Source organism: Barbatula barbatula, assembly GCF_947034865.1.
Source record: "Barbatula barbatula genome assembly, chromosome: 2".
In the NCBI taxonomy this organism is placed as follows: domain Eukaryota; kingdom Metazoa; phylum Chordata; class Actinopteri; order Cypriniformes; family Nemacheilidae; genus Barbatula; species Barbatula barbatula.
This window is the reverse complement of record NC_136767.1, coordinates 22,563,273-22,589,436: the sequence shown is the minus strand read 5'-3', so window position 1 is coordinate 22,589,436 and position 26,164 is coordinate 22,563,273. Positions and strand designations below refer to the sequence as shown.

Below are 26,164 nucleotides of genomic sequence, written 5' to 3'. Positions count from 1 at the left end.
TGAAAAAAACATTTCAAAAGACCACATTTTTTCTTTTTTCATATATTTCTGAATTGACAATGTATATGTGTTTAGGTAAAATTATGTTTTTGTTTTATGTGCACTACTAACTATATTTCTCCCAAATTTCAAACAAAATATGATTTCTATTTGAAAATAAAAACTGGAGAAACAGGTGAAAACAACAGAAAGATGCTCTGTATTTTGTTCAGACCTCAATTACTTCAAAGAAAACAAGTTCTACTTTTGAGAATTAAAACAGTTATTTTGTACACGTAGGAAAGGTTTAAAATATGTTTTATGTGAACACCTCAAGTGTTCATCTGTCTTGTCATGCTGTCAGTCTTTCACATTTCTGTTTGGATGACTTTGACTCTCCAAAGGTTGAAATTCAACAGACACTGGACTGGAATAATACCTCTAGAAATGCTGATTCAATGAAAATTTGGAATGGTCTTTTAACTATTTCCGGGGCTGTATGTACCAATACAGTTGCAGGTCATCAAAAAGTTTTAATATGCTATTTATACAATGTTTAGTAAAGCTTATTTTTTCCAAGAAAGAAATGTAACATGTAAAGGTAAAACTTTTACATATTCCTTACTAGGGCGGGCCTACACAAATAGTATAATAGCAATTACATGAGCACAGTGCTGAGACATCTGAGGCATGCTGTTGTTGATAAAGGTGGTAAAAACCAACCAATCAAAGAAACAAATATTTAACACATTTTTTAAAAACTGCAGTACTTTTTTCTCCATTATCTGATGGAAATGAGAGGGTCTGGATCTGATGCACTAACGTTACATGAGATAGGCTACAACGTTTATACGAAATGGACAACACTGCGCAAAACTGCTCAACGTTTTAATATGTAATTACTGCGTGACGTGCTTATTTCATGTCATAATGCAACGTTTCTGTAATATATTTCTACCAGCTGACAGTGATGAGGCATTTTAACGCTAAACTTTAGTAAACGAACATTTCTCTTTAGTGACTTGTCTTAAAAGATGAAACACTGCCCTGCCACAGACACTGCCCTGCGGGATGTAAAAGCAGCCATACTGCGCATGCGTGGACACGAAGCAAGTGATTGGGTGAGAGACGCGCGCGAACAAAACACTCGTTCGAAGCCGCTTCCGCATTCGAGTTCGTGAAATAGATGTTGTTTTTCAATGAAAATCTGTGAAAATAAACGCAAATATGCACAGCGACAAAGTTGAAGAAATAACAGAAAAGCTAGAGGGGTAAGTTTGAAGACGTTCGCGTCTTTTTTTGAAGAGAAGTTATGCTAAGAATAAGCCTTTGAGCCTCGATGCTTTGATCGAGGGAAGCATGCAAGGAAAACATTTTACGGTGTTGTGTTCTATTGCAGGTCTCTGTCTATGGAAGCGGGGAAGATGGAGAAATATGACAGGTACAGAAACTCACTGTTAATCAAGTGTTGGGTTAAATACAGCTATATGAATGTGAACTGTATGTATAGTTATATTCTTAATTCATATATGAGGTCATAGGTAACGTTAGGCAGTTGACATGTTAAGGCATGTAAAGCAATGATCGTACTGCCCTGCTTCACCTAAAACTGTTTAAAGGTTTTTTTTATATAATGCATGCAGGTTTCATTAGCTAGTTTAACTTGAATGCGTTTATGGAATTTAGGGCCTTTAAAAAAGATGTCACACCACAGAACTGTTTAAATGAAGTACAAAAAGCTGAAAGGCTTCTATAGACTATCTACAGTTCAGGTTTAACATATTTTTCATGATATTTGAAAAGATTTTAATCTGAAGGCATATATCTGAATAGTGCAAATTAGTTGGATGAAATATATGTGACCCTAGACCACAAAACCAGTCATAAGTAGCATGGGTATATAGCAATAACCAACAATACATTGTATGGGTCAAAATTATGGAACTATAGTTTTGCAGAGGTTTCAGGTGTAGGGAAGTATGAGTAACGTATTGTACTGTACTCATTTAAATACATTTTGTGTTCATTTTTGGGTAACCTATCCCAATAACAATAAGGTAATTTGAAGAGTGTTGGCGATACCCATTGACTTGCATTGGTTTTGTGTACATACCATACAATTATGGGTGAATTGTCCATTTGAGACAGGCAGTGAAATGCGTCTTTAAATGTGGGAAACTTGTCTCAAGCTGGAGATGTATTTGGTATTCTACAGAATTGTCTGTGTGTGCAGAGGGAATGTCATTAAAATAAATGGCACCAATGAAACTTGTTGTCAAATGTAGATGACAGGGATTTGACCATTTCCACCTCTGTCTTTTTGCTCAACACCCTTGTTTTTGTTTGAAATAATTTGTAATTACTAAATTCCATCTTGAAAACATTATAAGTAGTTTAGATGTGTGTAAGTTTATCTTGCTTCATTAATAGTTCTTTTGTTTTTGCAGGTACAGGCAGGAGGGAAAGGAAGCTGCCCTGAGCGGTGACCTGCAACGTGCCCTCGAGCTGTTTAGGATGGCTTTCCAGCTGCAGCCGAGCGACAAGCTAAAGAAACGGATCCAGGCCATACAGGAGATAGTGCAAAGAGAGGATGAGGAAGAAGAAGAGGAGGACGATTTTGTGAATGTGAACGGTAGTGGATTGAACCTGTATAAAGGGCTCTATGACAAACTGTATGACCATCAGAAAGAGGGAGTGGCGTTCCTGTACAGTCTGCACCGAGATGGAAGAAAAGGAGGAATCCTGGCGGATGACATGGGCCTTGGCAAGACCATCCAAGTCATCTCATTTTTGTCAGGGATGTACGATGCAGAACTGGCCAATAACACGCTGTTAGTAATGCCAACCTCGCTCATAAAGAACTGGGTGCGTGAGTTTGCCAAGTGGACCCCTGGGATGCGAGTGAAAGAGTTCCATGGTTCCAGCAAAGCAGAGCGGAACAGGAACTTAGAGCGGATCCAGCGCAAGGGTGGGGTTGTTATTACCACCTACCAAATGCTCATCAACAACTACCAACAACTTGCAACATACAACCAGCGTGAGTTCCGCTGGGATTACGTCATCCTAGATGAGGCCCACAAAATCAAAACCTCGTCCACTAAAACAGCTAAAAGCGCACATGCCATCCCAGCACGTACCAGAGTGCTGTTGACCGGCACTCCGGTTCAGAACAATCTTAGAGAGATGTGGGCTCTGTTTGACTTTGCCTGCCACGGGTCTTTGCTGGGAACCTCCAAAACGTTCAAAACGGAGTACGAGAACCCAATCACACGCGCACGAGAGAAAGATGCAACGTCCGGAGAGAAAGCACTTGGATTGAGGATCTCTCAGAACTTAATGGACATCATCAAACCTTATTTCCTACGGAGGACGAAAGCCGACGTTCAGAATAAAAAGGAACGACAGTGTGAAAAAGCCAACCAGGATGAGGATCAAGAGAACAAATGTCCAAATGCTGACCAAGGTGCAGAAATGCCTTCGCTGACACGAAAGAACGACCTCATCGTGTGGACGTACCTGAGCTCAGTTCAGGAGGACATTTATAACCAGTTCATCTCGCTGGACCGAATTAAGGAGCTGCTGATGACTACAAGATCCCCACTAGCTGAGCTCACAGTGTTAAAGAAGCTCTGTGACCACCCCAGACTGCTCTCAGCTCGAGCTGTGGCTCAGTTAGGCCTCGATCAAGGAACTAACTCCATCCCTCTAGGAGACGAGAAAGAGTCGGCAGCGAGTCAGATCGATCATATTTCAGATGACACTTTGATTGGTGAATCAGGGAAGCTGCAGTTTCTGGTGTCTCTGATGGAGTGTCTCCGTGAGCAGGGGCATCGCACTCTGATCTTCTCCCAGTCCAGGAAAATGCTGGACATGATGGAGCGCGTCCTGCGCAACAGAGGCTTCCGTCTGCTGCGACTAGATGGCACGGTGACACACCTGACAGAGAGAGAGAAGCGTATTACGTTGTTCCAGACGGACAAGCGCTACACCATCTTTCTTCTCACCACACAGGTGGGTGGGGTCGGCATCACGCTGACGGCAGCTAACCGCGTCGTGATCTTTGACCCTAGCTGGAATCCAGCGACAGATGCTCAAGCTGTGGACCGAGCTTACCGCATTGGCCAAACCGAAAATGTCATCATCTACCGACTCATCACTTGTGGTACTGTGGAGGAGAAAATTTACCGCAGACAGGTAAAATTACTTTAACCTTTTAAAATTTATAAAATGAAATATGTCAAGCTCTATCAACATGTTGTTATGGTGTTTAAAGTAAAAATTTATTTTTAACAACCATTTATCTCACCTTTCATACGCTGAAGAAATTAAGAGACCATTTCAAAATTATTTTCAGTTTTTCTGAATTGACTATTTATAGGTATGTGTTTAAATCATGTTTAATGTGTAAAATATGATTAATATTGTTTCGTTTAACCACTAACAATATTTCTGCCAAATTTCAAATAAAAATATATAATATATTTGCATTTATTTGCAGAAAATGAAAACCAAAAAGATGCTCTGTATTTTTTCAAATTCTGCAAAGAAAACAAGTTGATATTCACTTTTAAGCAACGCAACATTTCTACGTGATTTAGGAAAAGTTTAAAAAGTATTTTTGAATGTGATAACCTTAATTTCAGTTTTCATGTGTTTTACATTGCTGTTGGATGACTTTGTCACTCCTGAGGTTTCATTTAGTTGAAATTCAACAAACAATGGACTGGAATGGCCACAATACATCTAGAAATGCTAATTAAATAAAAAAATTAAATGGTCTTTTAATTTTCACCATGGTTGTATGTCATGAGAACTACAGATCAGTTTATTTTTAACGTGCTTGTATCTAAAAACAATGACCCCTAAATATAACCTTTTTTTTCTTTGCTTCTGTATCTGTAGGTATTCAAAGACTCTCTTATACGGCAGACAACCGGCGATAAGAAGAACCCGTTCCGTTACTTCAGCAAACAAGAGCTGAGAGAACTGTTCAAACTAGAGGACACTCGCTCCTCCTCAACTCAGCAGCAGCTTCAGACCATGCATGCGCAAAATCGTCGCTCGGACACCAAGCTGGACCAACACATAGCTCAGCTTTACAGTATGGAGATGTTCGGCATCTCTGATCATGACCTCATGTTCACTAAAGAGGCAGCTGCTGACGAAGATGACCCTGAAAATGCAGAATCGCACCATTACATCCAAACACGTGTTCAGAAAGCCCAAGAGCTCATGCAGGCAGAATCAGAGCTGCACGGCCAGCTGATGGACAGCATCGCCCAGAACACAGAGCCCGCTTGGCTTAGACAGTCAGGACAACGTGGTATACAGACGTCGGCCAGTAGAGAACGCCCAGCCCCTCCTCATGATGATGTGGTTACTGTGGATCTGACTCATTACAGTATAGATGAGCCAGAGGATGAAGAGGAACGGAGCTCACTGTCTGTTGAGGAAGTTCAGCTTGTAGGTAAAGAGGAAGAGGAAGACGTGTTTCCATGGGCGGGTAGAGAAAGAAACACGTCTGTTCTAAAGGCCGAGGATAATTCTGCCTCAGACAGCCATCCTGTGATCATACTGGATGACAGTTTGAACGTAGGAGACGAATCTGAGAACAATACAGCATCTGAGCAACAAAACTCTGTACATGACTTGTCGAGTCTCTCTCACCAGTTCTCTAAGCTGCAAGAACTTTCAGTAGTGTCTGATCATCTTGATACAGAAAAACCTCAAACAGATGGTCCCCATTCAATTGTGCTTTCATCACCCACATCTCCAGTGGCCAAAGCAGTTGAGTCCTCCAAAACTGAGCTGGAGTCAACGGAGCTGGAGTCCTCCAAAACTGAGCTGGAGTCAACAGAGCTGGAGTCAACGGAGCCGGAGTCCTCCAAAACTGAGCTGGAGTCAACGGAGCTGGAGCCTTTCAAAACGGAGCTGGAGCCTTTCAAAACGGAGCTGGAGCCTTTCAAAACGGAGCTGGAGCCTTTCAAAACGGAGCAAGAGCCTTTCAAAACGGAGCAGGAGCCTTTCAAAACGGAGCAGGAGCCTTTCAAAACGGAGCAAGAGCCTTTCAAAACGGAGCAGGAGCCTTTCAAAAAGGAGCTAGACATGCTTCAAGGAAATTTCAACTTGCAACTTGAAGACAGTGCAGATATGTTCTCTGCTGAGGAAGAAGTTCATGAAGAGGAGGAATCTGTAGTGGAGAACAGTCTTGAGTTTCAGCTTCAGATGGATGTCAGTGGAGAACGACAGGAAGAACCAAGCATCCATGACAGCAGACGAATCAGTAGCTATATCAAGAGCGAAGTCAGCAAACATGAATCTCCTTTAAGGCAGCGTTCTGCTTTGGACACACCTGCAGACGACTCGTTCGTGCATTCTGTTCGTAGAAAGAAAAAGAGGCAGGTCATCTCTGACAGTGAAGAAGAGGGAGAGGAAGAGTTGGAGAGGCCGTGTTTGTCCAGCAGCCCATTGTCCGATGGCCTCAGCAAGCTGGGCTCCTCAACGCCAAAATCCACTTTTGCAGACGGCGCACAACTCAGGCGGAGTTTGAACACTTCGGTGGCATCAAGAAGGTCTCTGGTGATGTCTATGCTTGACAATGAATCCGATGAGGAATCGGCAGAGCCCAATGAAGGAGAAAACGAGTCCTATCAGATGTCTGAAGCAAGTGAAGCTTACGCAGATGAATCTGTGACGGAAGAGGAGCCGAGTGGAGAGACTCTGAATACAGATGAGGGGGATGAAGTTGAAGAGAGCTTGGAGATGACAGAAGACCAGCTGGAGGTAGAAGAATCCACCAATGATGTTGAATTAGAATCTAGTGAAATGATGGAGCAATGTGCTCCTAAAACGCTCTCCTCAGAAACATACTCTCCTGCGGTTGGTACCATCAGCGGTGATGAGACTCCTTCTGAGAACACATATGAGGTGCTGGTTCTTTCTGGGAAGCGTTGTTTGGCAGACGGCAGGAAGAAGGAAGCTCTGGATTATTTTCTGAAGGCTATAGATGTAAATACAGGTGATCCTGAGATCCAACTTTTGATTATTCAGTTGTACAGACAACTCAGTCAACAGGGACTGTAATACAAAAAAACCTTAACATATAGAGACTTGTTTTGTCATGCATTTTCAAAGTGTCTGGAGAAATATCTTGTATTTGTTAACGCACAGTAATTTCGGTCATTCTTAGAAATGTCTTGATTTATTTTCTGGTCCCTTGTATTTCCCCCATTGTTTAAGATACTGTTCCATTTATCATAATGAAATCCACAATGTGGAATTCCATTGTGGAGAAAAAAATATTTGACAAAGGTTTCATGTTGTGCTGTCTGTATAAATTTTATACATGGGTAGAATTGTATTTCGTGTAGATCACCACCTGGTGAAATATAATTTTCTATTATATTAAAGGAATAGTTCACCCAAAAATGAAAATTCTGTCATCATTTACTCACCTTCTTGTCATTTCAACCCTGTATGACAAAATAATATATTTTGAAAAATGGGGGTAACCAAACGACGGGTTTGCATGCTCATTGACTTCTATTGTATGGACACAAAACCAATGGAAGTGAATGGATTCTGCCGTTGTGTGCTTACCAACATCCCACAAGAGACAGGTGCCGTGGCTTTACCTTACTTCAAATATAAATACTTTTATGTGGTTTTGACCAATATTGAAAAATTATTATTAAACATCATCTTATTTTGACTTGATAATTTAAGCATGATTGAGACTAACCTTTTCTGAAAGTAGGTGTGTCTCAAGGTGAACGCGTGCCTTCACTCTAAAGGTCAAACAACAAAAAATCAAGTCAGGAATCTCGGTGTGTCTCTAGAGTCAGACCTTAGCTTCCGTAGTCATGTCAAAGCAATAACTAAACAGCATACTATCATCTGAAAAATATTGCAAGAATTAGATGCTTTGTTTCCAGTCAAGACTTAGAGAAACTAGTGCATGCTTTCATCACTAGCAGGGTGGATTATTGTAATGGACTCCTTACTGGCCTCCCCAAAAAGACCATAAGACAGATGCAGCTCATACAGAACACTGCGGCAAGGATCCTGAGCAGAACCAGAAAATATGATCATATCACACCAGTCCTCAGGTCTTTACACAGGCTACCAGTTACATATAGGATAGATTTTCAAGTTTTATTACTGGTATATAAATCGTTCAATGGCCTAGGACCTCAATACATTGCAGATATGCTCATTGAATACAGACCCAAAAGAACACACATGTCATTAGGATCGCATCAGCTAGAAAAACCAAGGGTTCTCTCCAAGCAAGGACAGTCTGCATTTAGCTATTATGCCAGCCGCAGCTGGAACCAGCTTCCAGAAGAGATCAGATGTGCTCCCACAGTAGTCACATTCAAATCCAGACTCAATTCAATTTTATTTAAATAGCGCTTTTCACAATTTGCATTGTTCCAAAGCAGCTTTACAGGGGAAAAATAAAACCCCCAAAAAAGGGTAAAACACGCTACATGGTGTTTTATATAGTAAATTAAATTATTCTAGTAAATAATATCTAATGTCAGCATCTCCTGGTGGTTTATTTAGCACATTTTGCATTAAGTGAATGCTTGGCTGAAAAGATGCGTCTTTAGTCTAGATTTAAATTGGGCAAGTGTAATAATATCAGGAAGGCTATTCCACAGTTTAGGTGCTACGTATGAGAAAGCTCGGCCCCCTTTGGTGGATTTAGTTATTCTAGGTATTATCAAAAGTCCTGCGTTTTGAGATGTTAGAGAGCGTGATGGGTTGTAGTGTGATAGAAGCTCTGTTAGGTAGGTAGGGGCTAAACCCTTTAAGGCTTTAAAAGTGATTAAAAGAACTTTAAAGTCAATACGATACTTAATGGGTAGCCAGGGAAGGGTTGATAAATTTGGGGTCATGTGATGGTATTTTCTGGACCTGGTTAGAACTCTGGCAGCTGCGTTCTGAACTAACTGTAGTTTGTTTATTGATGATGCAGGACAACCACTAAGTAGCACATTACAGTAGTCAAGTCTTCAGGTCATAAATGCATGAATAAGCTTCTCCGCGTCAGCAACACACAGAATATTTCGTAACTTGGCAACATTTCTTAGGTGGAAAAAGGCTGTTTTTGTGACATTTGAGATGTGATTTCGAAATGACAGGTTGCTGTCTAATATAACGCCTAGATCTTTTACTGTATTTGTTGGAGTAACAGTACATCCTTCATCTTGCAGTTTATAATCAGAAATATTCGGTTTGCGTGTCTTTGGTCCGATAAGTAATATTTCTGTTTTATTAGAATTTAAAAGAAGGAAATTACAGGTCATCCAATGTTTTATATCTACAATGCACTCTGCCAATTTGGATAGCTGGGAGGAATCATCTGGTCTTGATGAGATATATAGCTGAGTATCATCTGCATAGCAATGGAAGCTAATTCCATGTTTTTTAATAATGTTTCCGAGGGGCAGCATGTATATGGAGGGTCCCAGAACCGATCCCTGAGGTAATCCATCATTTACTTGCGTTAGATTTGATGATTTCCCATTTAAATGGACAAATTGATGTCTGTCTGACAAGTAAGATCTAAACCATTGTAGTGCCTGTCCCTCAATACCAGTATAATTGTGTAAGTGATCTAGAAGTATGTTATGGTCTATGGGATCGAACGCAGCACTAAGGTCAAGTAGGACCAGGAGTGAGATGTTACCTTTATCTGATGCTATAAGCAGGTCAAAACACATCTGTTTAACTTTGCATTTAATAAATGTGCACTGTGCCTCTGACCGTCCGACTGTTTGTACTGTACTTTATTTATTTTCAATTCTAAACTATATTTTATTTAATTTTTTAATCTTAACTGGTTAATTTTAATTTTTATCATTTCTTCTAAACTATTTTATTTTTTATTCTTAACTGGTTAAATTTTATTTTTATTGTTTCTTCACTGTTTTATCAAATGGATACACTTTGAATTACCATTGTGTATGAAATGTGCTATATAAATAAACTTGCCTTGCCTAGAGAATAATTCATGGTTTAAGTCTCTAATGAATGCTTAGGCTCTCTTCCTGCTAGGTCAGTGTTACTACTGTATGAAAGGGAACATCTGGAATTTGTAGTGTTAGTGTAGTGAAAAAGGAAGTGTAAAGATTAAGCATTTTTCTGTTATTTCAACATGCACAGGAGACACACATTAGCTGGTAAAGTCTGTTTATTTGTTTATTTCTAGGCTTATAATTATGGCTTGATGCTCATGCCACCATGCACATCATCAGTAATCACATTTTAAAGTCACTGCTGTTACTGTAGAGACAAAAATGGAGACACGTGGAGTTGCTACCTTATAACTTGGTTTTGAAAGTTCACTGCAGTCTAATTTGACACATTGTTTTCCAAAAAGCTTTTTGCGCATCCACACAGTTCAACATACCCACCCACTGTAGAAATATGTACATCTACAACACCCATAGTATTTTAAAATGCTAAGTAAATGCACATTGATGGGAATTTGTTTTGGACCACAACACTTTCTTTGATGTCAGGACTTGAGTAAAACAGGTCTACAAAGAAGTGATGAAACTGAATTGATAAGCACGGTGATGACTTTGGAGCAAGAGTATGATGCTGATATAGAGTTACGTGTAAACTAGGCCTTTAAAATATGCTTACGGTCTTTGATTTTTGTAAGATACATGCTGAAAAATGCTCACAGCTGGTTGGGAGAGATGTGAATAGCCTAATGTACTAATGTCCTGCAATAAAAGCATTAACAGCAAACTTGGGGGTTCCATATAGTATGATACAATGCAAAGATTCTTGGTCAGTTAAGCAGAAAATACACACACAAATTAAGAATAATACTCTGTTGCCGTCTGAGAGATGTCAAAGAAACCTTTTCATCATGTATTTCTAACTACAAAGAGTTAATTTACACTTTGTAGTCATTCATATAGTTTCACTTGCTAAAATGTGAGTATCCAGTCAGCGTTTTGTCTGTATTCATTGAGGATGATGTATGAAATTACTCAAAGGAAAATGTTGGACTTTGATCTAAAAGGCCAAGAAACCATCAAGGTATCATGACTAAACTCTTACCAGCAATGTTGGCCATCTAGATTGGTATATAAACGTACGTAACAACACACATCGACTGCTCACATTTAAATTCTGTCCATAATACTGAACCAGAGCTTTTACAGGAGATGAAAACATTGTGCTGTAAACATTCAGAATTGAAAGAATATCTTCTATAATAACGAAATTGAAATTAGATTAAATTTGCATTCATGCCCAGCAGCAATAAAAATATATCCATTCTTTGTTTCTTCTCCAGTTGCACATTCTTCCTTTTGTCTGTTGAAAGGGAATAAAAGTCCTCAGAGCAGCCTGCTGCACCAATAAACTCTGTCACAGTACCTGTTCAAAAAACAGAAATGTGTCATATAAAACCCTTCTCATTCCAAACATTGTGGAGGTTTACACAATTATACAATTCTATCATCATTTCCTCATTTCATTCCAAGCCTTTTTGGTGGAACACAAAAAGAACATTTTAGTTGTTCATGTTATTTTTCATTGGATTACAATAAATGAAGACCAAGCTATCAAGTGGCCTTAGAAAGAATAGCTGTATGAATGTACTGTATGAGCTATATGGACCACTGTTTTATGAAAAGATCCCATACAAGAAATAAATGTTTTGGAGCAACATGGAGGTGAGCAAATAATTAATATTTTCTATTTGATTTGTTGAACTATCATCAACATAAACGCTACTGTGCATGTGCACTTTTGGTCAACTTTACTTTTGGTACACATCTGCAGAGAATAGTGTCCCTGTAGATTATTTCTTAACAAGCCAAAAACATAACAAGTAAATGACATTAGCTGTCAAGTGAAAATATGGTTAGCCAGTATTGTTTTGGGTTAACGTACTAGTAGAAGAACCGTTACTTGGCTAAAGTTAAAAAGTTACACAAATTGTTCATTTAATACAATTACTATACAATTAAATAGTATTATAAATTAATATTGATATAAATAAACTAAAATAGAAATACTTATATTATTAGCCACTAGCCAGATCGGCAGGTACATATGTCCAATAAAACCATTTACAAGACATTTACAAGTAGGTGAGTATACAAACTGTCCAACCTACCGCTCTTACTGCACATGCTGTTTGTCCGAGGCTGAAGGGTGGGTGGGGATGCGTTTCAAGTCCGAGCCAGGGCTACAGACCCCTTCTATTAGATTCCTGTTGCAGTCTCCCAGGCTGGCTGCAGGAGAGAGTCTAGGGTAAGCAATCTGCCCGGTCAGATCCAACAGGTCCTCTAGAGCGCGCATGTTACTGGTTCCGTTCTGCTGAGGAGAATTTACTGGGGAGAATTCTGGGATGGAGATTAACTCCTCTTTCGAGACAGGACTGAAATGGAATTTGGATTAGTGTACCATTAAAATGTTTTATCTTTTGAATAGTTTTTTATCTGTTACTGCAAATCAGTGTTGCATAGTCCAGACTCACCTGACCTCCATGAACTGCACTTCATATGCAGAATCCTCCACTCTTCCACTTTTCCCGGCTGATGTGTCCAGATGAATAAGAGGGAGAGGGGGTTTCGTCTCTGACACCGGCTTCAGGGATGCTGGTGGGCTGTCTTTCATCAGCTCCTTTGAGTTTACCTGTGTCACTGTAGGCCTATGTCCACCGGGCTGAGTGACAGTCTTCATTTGGGGGACAATTACAGTTGCGTCCCCCATGACACTTTGTCGGTTTGCATCAGATCTTTTCACAGTGCTTTCCTTTTTACCTTCCTGAGCTGTGGCCTCTCCAATCTGTATTTTTAGTTGGTTACTAGCTTCCTGTTTGGCGACCTGAGTTATAGTTTGGCTTTTTCCATTGGTCAAGTGGTTGTCTTGCTTTGGTTGAGCATTTGCAGGGATGCTCTGCGTGGAAACTTGCAGGTTGCTGTGTGTGGTCACAACACTTTGAATATTTAACTGTGTGATTTGAGACAGAGTGTTCGGTGGGGTTTCCTGCACCTTTGCCGTATATGCGTCTTCTTGCTTTACTTGACCTTTGACGTCTTCTTCCACCTGTTTACTCTCCTGTTTGGCAATCTTTTCCTTTTCTTTTCCGTTTGTTTTCACTGAAGCAGAGTTTAAGTTTATTTGACCGTTCAAGGGGGGATTTTGGGGGGCCTCAGAGTTGACAATAGCACTTAAACTTGAGGTCAAATTGACACCACCTGAATAGAGAACAGAGGTCTTGTATAACCAAGTTGATATATATGTATATATACTGTATATATGTATATTGCACATTGTCTGGTATAAATAGCAAAGTGTTTTCTTGTTTTTGCAAACAGCTCTTTTAGTAGCTATAGTGTTTGAAAAAACTTTGCACATTTTAGTAGATTAACACTCATTAAAATACCTTTCATTGTAGAACCTGTTCTTCTGTCATTGTTCTGTTTCAATAACAGTGTAAATATGACCCTTGCTACCCAAATATTAAATATTTAACTGAGTAGTAAAGAAGCAGTGCGGAGATTTTAGCGGAATCTAGCGGTGAGGTTTGCGAATTGCAACCAAACTGCTCGCTCCACCCCTCCCTTTCGAAAGCACTACAGTGGCTGCCCGGAACTAAGATGTCATCAGGATTTCATTTCTTTGCCGAGGGAGATAATGGATTTACGAAACACTCTCTGTAAGGCAGTTTTTCCGTTTAGGGCTACTAGAAACAACATGGTGAATTCCATGAAAGGGGACCTGCAGTGTTTTTAAATAGCTCATTCTAAGGTAATAAAAACATATAGTTTCATTATGTAAGGTCATAGTTATGTATTATATTGCATTTCTGTCAAAAGATCCTCAAAAAATCTACACACTGGACCTTACAACCACAGTAAATTTGTGATCTGATTTATCTGTCACAAAAAAACACTGAAAGAAACCAAAGTCAAGCAATCTTACACAAAATACTGCAATGTAACTAAATATAGGATGAACAGGACCTGAATAGATGACCTTGAACACAACCTGTGACACACTTAGAATATGATCCACACCTAAGATCCCCTGCTGTCCTCTCCTGAAAATGCTATCGATGTTGTGGGATGGAAAAGTACTGGCAGGCCTGCTGACACACTGCAGTATACACATCTGCCCCTATGGGAGATGCAATCTAAACCGAATAGCTGCTGCTTTTTCTATACACCTTTGAAGTACACCACTATATTTCTTCACATTTGCTCATTAACAGGGTTCAAAATCTCACTAAACAGTTTTTAACACTTGAATGTGTATCTTTTTTACAACAAACACCCGTTTATCAGCTGCTATTTTAATGTGTAGATTCAGATGTCTGGACGGCAGTCATGGATTGATGCTCTGCGGTCCCAGGAACAAAAAAAGATCTACAAGATCGATTTCACATTATTACTCATCACCATATTTTCTTTAGTGTCTTAAACCATGCATACATTCCCCTGTGTGTTATGTGTTTGAGTGAGTGAGCGAGCGAGCGAGCAAGAGAAAAATAAGCAAGTCTTACCTGGAGGAGAGACCGGAGATGGAGGTTCCTGTGTGAATATTAGGTCATTCTGTTACTTCAATTTCTGAACAATCATTTGTGATCTACTTTCTCTCCCTGACATACAAAACAGGCTATTCAAGTCACATCCACATGGATCATTAATCCCAGCTCTGAAGTTATGAGTGATGAAATGTGATTGATGGATTGTTTCAGACTGATACCTTCATCTCACTCTCACTCTTTCTGGTTCTCTTCATTATCTCCTCGATTCTCTGAAACAAAATAGCACATATCACTGTTACGTTTTCTCTAACTGTACATTTATGGCATTTTCTGGTCGAAATATACAGTATAGTGTATGAGCTGGCAAATAGACCTTTTAAGAGTTTAGTGTTTCTGTTTATTCGGGATTGTTTCAGTGTTTTTTCCACTGTACTGTAATGTCTTTGTATAAACCTTTTGGCTGTGATTTTTGAAGCACTGATTACAATGAAGTGGTCAGTTAAAGGAATAGTACAAAAAGTAAAAATAACTACCTTTTTTCGCTGTTGTCTCTCATGCTCTTCTTGTTGTTGGAAAAGCTCTCTGTCCTGCCGCTGCCGCTCAGAATGTTTCCGAGCACGAAATTCTGTCTCTGCTTTCTATTAAACACAAAGATACAAGTGAGCAGATCAATGGAAGAATTGATTGACAGATGTGGTTGTCTCCACTAAATAACTGAACTTTGTGTGAAAAGAATCAGAACACAAAGGAGTGTGGCGCATACTTATTGTCTATATGGCATTACCGCCTGACTGATTTTGACTTGCAATATTGTTTACGGTAGGGTGGGGAGGGGTGTTGTTGAAAAAAAGAATGCTTAGAAGAAAGAAAGACATTTTGGGGAAAAATTGCACAAAAGCAACCGTTAGATGTACAGTAGCCATATAGTTTTGTTGGTTTGGCTTAGCCTCGATGTACAACAACCAGTCAACAGGAGTCAACTGTTGACACCCACAATACAAATTTTAAACAGAACTGTAATTTCACTTTAAACCATCTGACCTCTTTCTCCATTTGAGCCTGCCGCTCCTTCTCTTTCCTCTCTTTATCCGCCTGCTCTCTCTTCTTCTGCTGCTGCTCTTGTCTGCATTTCTCCTCCTCCGCTTGACGGACCTTCTCTTCCTGTCGAGCTCTTTCCTCCAGCTGCCTCTTCTTCAGCTGTTCGCTCTTCAGTCTAACATACACACAGAGACGCACATTAGTCAAACACTTAATGGAGCTTTACAAGAACACAATTGTTTTGCAGTTTAGCAGTATTTAGCAGTAATTGGGCTAAACAACCCCAGTCTACCTGCTCCCTGCAGTCATATAATATTCAGCAAGCTTTGAGCACATTGTACACTGGCTCACACATACTTCTCCTGCTCCTCTCGTTCTCTCTGCAGTTTCTCCTCCTGTTCTTTCACAACTCTGGCCAGACGCCTGCGTTCCGTGAGCAGACGGGACGCCTCCTCGGCACCTGTCGTTCCAGCGACCATCTTGCCAGCAGGGTTTACAGGTGAGGGGTCTGTGAAGTGTAAAATAAGCTTGCATATTAGAATTCTTACAGTCTCAATTATAGAATAAAATATGGATGAATAAAATATTGTCTATATACAGTATATATATATTGCAGAATGTACTCGTGCAGTAATGGCTACTTTAATAATTCAGTCAGGCTCACCTGCAGTTTTCTCTGCAGTCACTTCATTTATGTTTGATTTGGTATGTTTCTTCTCAGGGACCTCCGTCTTGCCATTCCTTTTTTCATGACTTTCGGTGACTACAATTTTTCTCTCTTTTGCACCATTAATAGGGCTCTCCATCTTCAATGTTCTCCTCTCTGGAGGTGGTGTGCTGGAAACAGGTGTTTCCACATTTGGGGCCCTTTCCAAACATTTATTGTTTGGGATTTTATTCTGATGGACCTCGGCCTTGACAGGTCTGGCCTCTTTAAGGTCCTTGACTTCTTCTGTTTGTTTGTCCGTGACCTGGTCTTCTGTCTTATTGCTGCTGTCAGTGGCCGACGTGCCAGTTTTGTGTTTCATAGGGGAGGGTGGATACTGTCGAGGTGTGCAAGGTGACTGAGTACGACTCTTGGGCAATAACCTATAAATAGTTGTGGTTTTTAACCTAATGATTGAAATAGCAGCGCTAAACAACATTGCATGAGTTTGTGCGTGTATATGGGTTTATATCGTACTTTGGTGTGGCTGGCGAGGCTGAGCGCCGGGTGACATCAGCAGGAGATTTTGTTCGCTTCACCGGAGAGCCTGTGGCCGGAGAGCCGGTTCTCCTTTCTCTACGCAACTTCTCCTTCTGTACCAACACATAACATGAAGAGTGTGTTTGAAACTGCATGTTTGTGAGATGGAACTGACTAGAATCTGAACAAAAGAAGTGAACTTTTGAGGCTTTCTTCAACTACATCAGTTGCTATAGCAACAAAGCACGATTTTGACCTTAGGGGTGTTGGGGGCACTAACAGCTCCACTTGACTCCTCTGCTGGCACAATATTGGTTCTGCGGCGACTTGGTGACCCTCGATATGGTGACCTGTGGGGACTGGAGGGCACTGCAAAGGACAGTAAAACATTCGGTGGTCAGAAGAGTTCTCTCAGTCTTATAATCGCTAGAAACCGACATCAAACGGCACACCACATAAACACACTCACACCCTTTTGGGATATACAAAAGAAACAAATCAAAACACGCCAGTGGCACAAACACAGCAAACATTCTTTGAAAGTGAACGTTAAGCACCTGTACACCTGTTACAAAAGGAAAGGAAAAACTTGAACATACAAACATGCACAAGACACACACTAACACACACAAAGTGAAATCACTGGTCACACATCTGATGTTCACACACAGCACACAGACATCCACATTCATTGAGCTACAGAGCATGTGCACACTGAATATCCAATGCCTTACTAAAGCATCCAGGTCCAAACCTTTCTCTCCCATTCTCTTTGAAGCTTTTATCTCAAAGCACTGAAGCCTAGTCATTCAAATCAAACAAACATTAGTCACACCAATAATATTTTTTGGACCTTTGCGATTTTAAAAACCATACAAGATTTTCCTTTTTGGATGAACCATTCCTTTAAAACCCTTTCAAATCATATAATTAATTACCTTAGCATAAACCAGAGGTCAACAATAGTAAAGTATTTTTACTCTACTCAAGCACATTTCAAGTATCTTATCAATGTTTGAACTTTGAAAGAATTTTATTTCACTACTTTAAAAAAGCATGTATCATACTTTTTATTTCACTACATTTCATAAATGCATGTTTTGTACCTTTAATACTCAAGTATATAAAAATTATCTACAGTTATTTTTACTAAATAGATAAAATAGTAAAATTGATTTTAATGTCTTTATTTATTAAAGGTAATAATGCAAAAAAAATGTCGAATGTGTTTACGAAATATAAAAAATATAATATATGTTTTATAATGTAGTGTAGTAACATTTGTTCAAAGTTAAAACAAATGTACACTGTAAAGAAATTATATAAAGAACCAAAAACTGTACTGCTTTTTTACAGATTTTTCACATATCTCTTAGATACAGTCAAAAACATCAGATCACAGAAAAAGCTGAGCTGCCATAAAATTTCTGCCAGAAGAAGTTTTATGGCATTTTTTACAGCCTACTTTTACTACAAATATAGGCTTAGTAACACTAAATTAGAATTTTTGCGGTTGGAAATTAAAGTTGAATTGAATTTCAATTAAGTATTTTAATTCAGCAACTACAAGAATGTGTTATGGACCTCAATACATTAGCAAGCCACTGCATATTCAGCTCAGGTATAGCTGCAAATGGATGAGCTCAGCAAAACAAATACCAAACACATATATTTGTAATCAGCCTTCTCTTTTCACCCCCCCCCTCTTTGTGGTTGTTATTGAAAATTAATTTGACATCTGAATGCAGCTAGGTTACATATGGTTCTGCAAATTAAGCTTCTGTATTAATAATCAAATATGGCCTTCTATTGCCATTTAGCACCAAAAGTACTCAGACAGGTAAAGCAAAGCAGGTTGGTTAAGAGGTTAGTGATGGAAACCAAAAACTGGAGAGATGATGTATCAATCCAAGGGAACAGCGAGGAACAGGTGATGAAAAAGGCCAGCTAGGGTTCATACCGTTGCCTGATTCGATGGCAGCAGGAGAGGGGGCAGCGAGGTCATAAGGGAGGGCGGAGGCAGCAGAGAGAGGAGGCAGGGCATTCTCCCAGTCACCTGGGCAACAGGGTCAGGGCAGAGCACAGCAGAAATAGCAGAGCATTATGGATAGATTGAGCACCCTCTGGTGAAATGTGGGTTAAGGGTGGTGTGTGCATCTAAGCATGCACACACCTGAACACATTCACTGTGTTTTCTTGCACTCTCTAAGCATGGCAACAACAAAAAATGAGAAAGGCTGATCTGATTTTAAATCAAAATCTGCACTTCTTGCATTCACGCGTGCACCCACACACACACTGCAACTCATTATCAAGAAAAACTCAAAATACACTTCCATGAAAAAAACACCCATTTTCTCAATACCTATAAACACTTAATAATAATAAGTCAAAAGCCACTGGATTTTATTATAAAAGAGCATCTATTAACTATGGTATACCGCACTATATGTCAGCAAATATATAAAAATTACAAAGCAACAAACAAAAAGAACAAGTCCAGTGACCTTTGTTTTACATACATAAGGACTTGGATAAAAAGCATTCATGCAGTATATTGAACATGGGTCTACACAAGTACCCTTTCTTTCTTCTAAACATCCATTGCTTCTTAAATGAAGCAGAAAGGCCTCAGTCACTAACCAATGCATCTGCTCGATTTTCATTCAAACCAACAGAGGGAGACTCGGCAAAGACAAAATGCTGATTCTCTCACTGTCCTTCCTCTCTGATGAGTTGAATTATGAAACCTGAGCTCATGTAACCCTGTGTCCAAAGCCCCAAATGAAAATCATCTAACGGAAGGACACTACAACGGCTTCTCATTTGTAAAGCATTGAAAAAGCACTCACTTAAGAAATTTACTTTGAGTTGATAAAGCTTTATATTTTCTACTGTGAATCAAGCACAAGAGTGTAATGACACCGTATTCAATCTGAAGTGTAATGATACAGTATTCAATTTGCACATTCAGGCAAAGTAAAAAATATCTTGGTATACATTTAAAAAAGACAGCCATCTGAAAATGACGCTAGAAAGCCTTTCTGACCTTGCATATGAAACATTGTGCTTGCATGTTACTGTGTCAAACCTCTTAACGGTTGGGCTGGTTTTGGATATGGTAAAACGACACATATATAATAATATGACACCCTTAATGGCAATATTATACTATCCTTTCCCTTTTTTTTTTACTCTGGATCAAACTCACTCCCCTCTTCAGTGTATGTGCATTACACTCACCTTGAGTGGCGCCGTTGGGACCCCACACCCAGCGTTTGTTCCTGTTCTCCAGCTGCAGGCTCCGTTCCAATGACCTTCTCACCAGAGCATCCATCCGCTCCTGTGAGTCGTTCCAGAAGAAGAAACAACAGACATTCACTTCACCCATAATAACATCAGTCCTTTATCACACCTTCAAATTTGTCTCATGGAAGGCTGATATACTAACAATATAAAATTGTTAATAGTTGACCCTGTGCATTGATGCCCGAATGATCTTATCATCTATGCTACCCTTAAAGGGATAGTTCACCCAAAAATAGAGGATAATAGAAGAAAAAAATCATACATGTTTGAAATGACATGAGGGCGAGTCAATTGTCACCCCGTGACAGGGCCGAGGGTTATGTACCACACTCCGGAGGAGCAGACACCAGAAAACACCAAGAGGCAGACAACAAGGATGCGTTTAAAAAGGTAAGTTTTTATTAATCTAAAAAGGGATAAAAAGCAAGGGTAGGGATGCTTGTGGCTGTAGCGTGGACGCAATGAAGGGGGGGCTGGTAGGTACTTTTCCGTCCTTCAGGTAAGTATATTCCTCTCTAGGTGGGCCTGTGGCTGTAGCGTTGATGAAGTGAGGAAGGGGGGGTGCCGGTAGGTACTTTTCCATTCTTCAGGTAAGTATATTCCTCTCTAGGTAGGCCTCGTGGGACAGACCGGGACTTTCCTCGTCGTCAGACTCGTGGAAGTACTCGTGGGGCAGGCAGCTTCCGGGCTCGGATTCGTTGACGTGCTCGCAAAGCCACCATTCAACTCTTCACAATAGCTCCCTCTTTGCTCCCTGTAAGGGACGGACAATTCGACAGTGAGGCGGACAGTAGTAGGTGAGACAGAAAACTTCACCAGCCTTCGCTCTCGTTCTGGGTGTAATGAAACGGCATCGTCAGAAGAATGGTAAGGCTGGACTTTCGTTGATGTGGGATGCAGTGCTCGTGACTTGTGGCAACAACGGTGCGTTGAGTTTTCCTTCCTCCTCTACACCATGCACACGATCTTTAGGGACCTGGAAACAACTACGGGGACAGTTCAATTTGGACCAGTTTCACCCATCAGAGACTCAGAGAAAACACAGTTGTTTGATCTCACCACACTTGTGCATAAATCACTCTGGTAAATCCTCCCACGTGTTGGTTTCACCCTTTCAGACACTGCAAACTCACTATCTTTACAGCGATTAATCAACTCATTTCTCTCCTCTTCATAGGGTGGATGATCCAAAGGATAGTGGTTTCAGAAGATAAGCCCAAACTCAATGATCTCCCCAGCTGGTACAGTTACTGTTCCTCACTCGCCGCTCACTGCCGCTACTATGATCCACTCGAGTACTCCTGCAGCACTTCACAACTGCCCAAACGTTCTCTTCCCCCTTCCTCTTTCTCCCTTACCATGCTTTCAGCCTCTCTCTTTATACTGTGCTTCATTGAAGCATGTGCTGGCTTCAGCTGGTGCTCGTTATGGTGTCGCACCGGCATTTCTTCCCCCTAGCAACGAGTCGAAATCTGTTTGGTTCCTGGTTTGTTCACCCGGTGACACAATGATGACAGACTTGTAATATTGTGGGTGGACTCGAACCATGAAACTTTTACTCCTTGTCAAGGGTCTTCAGGTCTCCACGGTTACCAGTTTCTTTCCAGGTGTGGTATTGTAATGATGTTACTGGTACTGGGACGGTGTAATCAGCATGACAAGATCATGTTTGCCTATTTAAAGATTGACACAACAATTCAGAAATTCATGGTATTTTCCATTTGTGGGTGCTTTGCTTTTATGAAAATGGTTCCAGCTCCAACTGTGGAGTCCAGCATCACCTCCTCCGCCTGCCACCTTGTTCCTTCTCTCCTTGCCCACTCCTTTACACAAACAGCCTTTCCAAAACAAACATAGCTGTGAATGCTGACTCTGTTTCTCTGTATTTGAGAAGAGAGTTTTAGTGAATTTAGAGCAACGGGGGAGAGAAAAAGATTTAAACAAAGTGTCATGGCTGTTCTGGTCGAATCCTCCAGACTGGAGAAATATCAGAACTAACTTGAACTGTTTAAACAGTGTCTGCCCTGTGGGTGTGTGGTTTTACATGTCAAGGTAGAGATACAAAGAAATAAAGATTTTCACACAAGTGATTATTTTGTTCCTTTTAATTTAAATGATGTCTTATTGTGTGGTATAAATGTATTCAACATACATACAACACATAGATTTGAACTTTCAATGTCCTAGAGCTAGCAGATGAATCAAGGGACCTTTAAATTGATGGCTGGACTGAAATTGAATTGTGTTCGGATATACAAGTGCAGTATGAAAAAATAGCACTTAAAAGGTCACGGGAGAAAAAGCACAATTACCTGCTGTCATTTTTTGAAGAAAAACACTGCTCAAGCAGAATGATGTGATGGAAGTCAATAGGGTTTTTGTCAACATATGGCTGAAATGTGAAGATTAGACTCGATGACAGAAGCATCTGTTCTGTGAATCACCACAGGACACAAATACACCACCAAATTCGATAGCAAAATTATTCCCACATTGTTCTCGGTCTGTAATTCTGTATTTGTGGTTCCGTGACATCATACTATAATAGCAAATCTCAAACCTGTTTCTGGATATAAGTAGAGTTATGCAACTTCTAAACTGTGAATTTGGAGGGTTTGGAACCACTGGACTATAAAAGCTCAGTGACATATGGATTTAACTATAGATCTCTGACCTTCTCCTCCTCTAGCTGATGTCTTCTCTTCTCCTCCACCGCTGCCCTACGAAGCTCATCCTTCTGTCTTTGTTCTTCCAGACGTTTCCAGCGTTCTTCCACCGTCTTCTCATACTGCAGCTGAGCACGTCTCTCCTTCTCTTTTATAGCTTGTTCCCGTGCAGCTGAAAAAGCAAGAGAACCTATAGAGAAAGCTTACTTAAAACCAGGGGTACTACTGAATGGATATAGTCTGGACTTTTGAAATAATATATATATTTATAGAAGTATAGTTTATTTCAAAGTTTATCTTTGAAATAAATGTTAAAACAAACTTACTTGAGTGAATTTAGGAAATATTTTGGAAATATCAAACGCTGCTGATAAAACTGAAAGGTCCACCTAAGGTCTTATTCTCCAATAAAGTTTACATTAAAATGTGCTTGTTAAAAAACAGAGAAGTTTGTCCCTTTAGCTTTCCATAGTCCATAGGTGACTGTTTTTATGTTTTTACAGATTTTGTATATGTCAGTAGACTATTTAAATGTCTTAAAAGCATTTAGCTAGATGCGAGAGACTACTCAGCGAATCCTTTGACTCCTTTAGTTTCTTCATGGTTGTCAAAATGACCAAATATAAAAAACTCAAGATGATTAAAAACATTTGTAAATTTACTAAAAATGTGTGGCTTAAGCCCGAAAGTCCATCACCAGCACCACCAGTGTCAATTGCAAATCTAGTTTGAATTCACTACACCCACACAGACACAGAGACACAATAATAAACAGACTTACCCAAACCCTTCTCCCTCTCCTCACGTCTCTCCTTGGCAAGTCTCATCCTATCATCTGTCTTTAAATATCCTTCCACGTCTTGAAGAGAAAAGGAAGGATGAAGACCAAGAAACAAAATGCACAATTCATCTCTGTAGAGAAGTTTAACGGTACTTAAGTTGCTCAGAAATACTGTTAGATGAGATGGGATGTCCACTCAACACAGACAAAAAAACAGGTGAGACTTACATTGTTTACCTGCATGTGCATTGGTACTGGTCGGAGGGCGTGACGGTGAAGCATGTCCATTGGTCTGAGGTTTCTTCTCTGTGACAGTGGGTGAAGTCAGAGCATCAGCTTTGAAGCGTGACAGGTTGAAGAAGAATGAGAAGGTGAATTTTAACATTTAATTCTTTACAGCAATATGACATCATTGCCCAAAATGAATGTTTTAGTACAGGCTTATATCAAATAAACATGCATAAAAGTTAAACATTGATTTGATTTTGAAACTTTAATATTTAGTTCTTAGTATGTTCCATCCAATATTTACTGCAGTAACAGTATGCACTCAAGCTAGCATAGACCCCAAACCCTGTTGGCAAAGGGCATATTTAAACTTAACATATGAAACTATAGTAATACATAATTTTACTTTAAATCAATTGGACTATGACGGGGACGGCCTTACTGTGTTTTATCAAAGGGCTTCCATTGTTTGTTTTCGGATGTGTTGGCGAGACATTGCCATTGCTCTGAGGTCTCTTTTCTGGAGTTAAAGGTGATGTCATATCCTTAGCAGCTGTTTAAGAAAAAAAAATGTTATACAGACACAGGTAGTCCGGCAGGTTCATGTAAAAGGATAGGCAGACAGATAAGTTAAGACTGATAAGCACAGTGCAGAGTACAACTTTACAATATGTTTGTCCCATCTAATAGATTCAATTTTCAGGTTCCCAATCCCTTTCTTTTTCTCTGCATAAATTGCTCTTTGGATAAACTGCTCACTCATGATGGTGTCCTGCACGTCATCTGTCTGCACACTTACATTTTCCCTTTCCCCTTACATTTGCTGTACTCCACACATGAGCTCTACTGTAAGAGCAGAGGGGACATCTGACTGACAGTCTGTGAGTTCAATGTCATACAGTTCTAAGAACACCGGCACAGAAAATACTAAGAATATGCCAAAGATATTCAGAAACCCCCTTTTACATATAGAGAAAAAATGAAACACATATACATTAAATAAATATAAATTATGATTCTATTATATCATTAACTTTAGAACTTATCTCATAAGAAATGTCTGCCACCACGATCTGCCAACATGTCTTTGTGTCGCACTCATTGAGAACAATATTTTGGTTTGGTCTGGAGAATAAAAGTAACATGCACTGTAACGGAGAGACAGATTCTGCAGACGATGCTTAGATCAGACGCTCGGGCACACATGCAACTAAAGCGGATATAAATCGCTCCATCGATTTCCCATTCAATTAATTTGGCAAATGGACGTGGTTTCGTATTAACGGCTTTAATCTTGTGACTTTGTTGGGCGGTGTTCGGCCGTCAACTTTCTAGAACATCCCATGCCCTATGAAAATATAACGCAGTACAGCAATACTATAGGCTCCTTGATTGATCTAAGTATGGTGATAACACCAAATAAAAAAACAATAAAGGCATGCAACGAGTCTAATCTGCACCTTTATGCAATACATAGGCCTATAGAACAAAGAAAAAGTGAAAGTGGATGAATATAACTGCAATAAGGCCCAAAGTAAACACAAGGTTTAGCGTTCTTCGGTATCATACAGCAATATTAAGGGTCTGGTAAATAATTAAACTGGACGCGTCAGTCATTGTTCCTTATCAACCCTCTTTATGCACTCCTTTGTAAGCTAGAGGGTATCAAGCTCAGTTTGACTCCTCTGTTTTTGACAGTCATCAAAACTCAATGCACGCTCATCCATCTCCCAACAAAGCGCACCAGGCATGTTTTCTATAACGCTTTACTTAAGCAGAAGTCGCTCACCTGTTTTTGTATCAACAGCAGCGTTGACGGGGTTCTCCGCCATCTTCGTCGTCCACCGACTGCTCTCCCACCCGCTCCGACAAGGCGCAATGTCACGGACAGCGCCGCAGCACAACACCCCCCCCAAAAAACTCAAGCCAAGAGAAACAGCATAGCCAGCTCCTTCCTGTTGTTCCGCTATCCGCTTTCCACAGTATCAGCACAATTCACTCCGTATGGAGCTCTGGCAGATTGTGATTTGCAATGACCTCCCACAGAAGATTAAATCTTTTTCTAAAACAATGTTATTTCACACGAGTAAACACGACACGCATACAAATCGATGTGGGATGTGGACGGCTCTGTATTGGACTAGAGACGCTGGACAGCGCAGTGGTGCTGAACTGCTGACGTCATCATTCCGGGTAAAACGACGTTAAGATACAGGCAAAATACATCAAGACAAAATAGGAACGTTTTTGGTCCCAGAATTGTATAACTTTTGAATACATTTCATCATTTATTAGGCAAGACCAAATCAACAGAGTGCAACTATTTAAAAAAATCACTTTAAACTTGATATTAAAACGTATGTATGGTATACAACAACCAGCGTGAATTATGCTGCTCTTACTTCGTTTAGACCTAACATGTACACTTTATTTATTAAATACTTAAT

At 40.0% G+C, this 26,164-nt stretch overlaps 2 protein-coding genes across 5 annotated transcripts; one reads left to right on the top strand and one right to left on the bottom strand.

The window, feature by feature from the left end:
• The first annotated feature begins 1,080 nt into the window (after positions 1–1,080).
• Positions 1,081–7,402, top strand: ercc6l (excision repair cross-complementation group 6-like). The gene is made up of 4 exons (XM_079487665.1): positions 1,081–1,250; positions 1,379–1,420; positions 2,427–4,173; positions 4,882–7,402. The coding sequence occupies exons 1-4, from the start codon at positions 1,207–1,209 to the stop codon at positions 7,060–7,062; spliced, it is 4,014 nt and encodes a 1,337-aa protein (XP_079343791.1). The 5' UTR covers positions 1,081–1,206; the 3' UTR covers positions 7,063–7,402.
• A 2,762-nt stretch (positions 7,403–10,164) lies between these two features.
• On the bottom strand, positions 10,165–25,832 carry map7d2a (MAP7 domain containing 2a). Of its 4 annotated transcripts, none has more exons than XM_079476395.1 (18): positions 25,507–25,832; positions 24,160–24,270; positions 23,727–23,825; positions 23,490–23,567; positions 22,717–22,880; positions 19,977–20,076; positions 18,694–18,789; positions 16,990–17,102; positions 16,731–16,846; positions 16,212–16,636; positions 15,905–16,055; positions 15,551–15,722; positions 15,043–15,147; positions 14,728–14,778; positions 14,525–14,552; positions 12,494–13,217; positions 12,131–12,394; positions 10,165–11,385 (listed from the first exon to the last, which is right to left on the bottom strand). In XM_079476395.1, exons 1-17 carry the CDS (start codon positions 25,547–25,549, stop codon positions 12,136–12,138), a joined length of 2,835 nt encoding a protein of 944 aa, XP_079332521.1. In that variant the 5' UTR covers positions 25,550–25,832; the 3' UTR covers positions 10,165–11,385; positions 12,131–12,135. The 4 variants fall into 4 exon arrangements, with proteins under 4 accessions (XP_079332521.1, XP_079332520.1, XP_079332522.1 ...); XM_079476394.1 differs by having other exon boundaries at positions 23,718–23,825; positions 25,507–25,644; XM_079476396.1 differs by lacking the exon at positions 18,694–18,789 and having other exon boundaries at positions 23,718–23,825; positions 25,507–25,781.
• Positions 25,833–26,164: the final 332 nt, after the last annotated feature.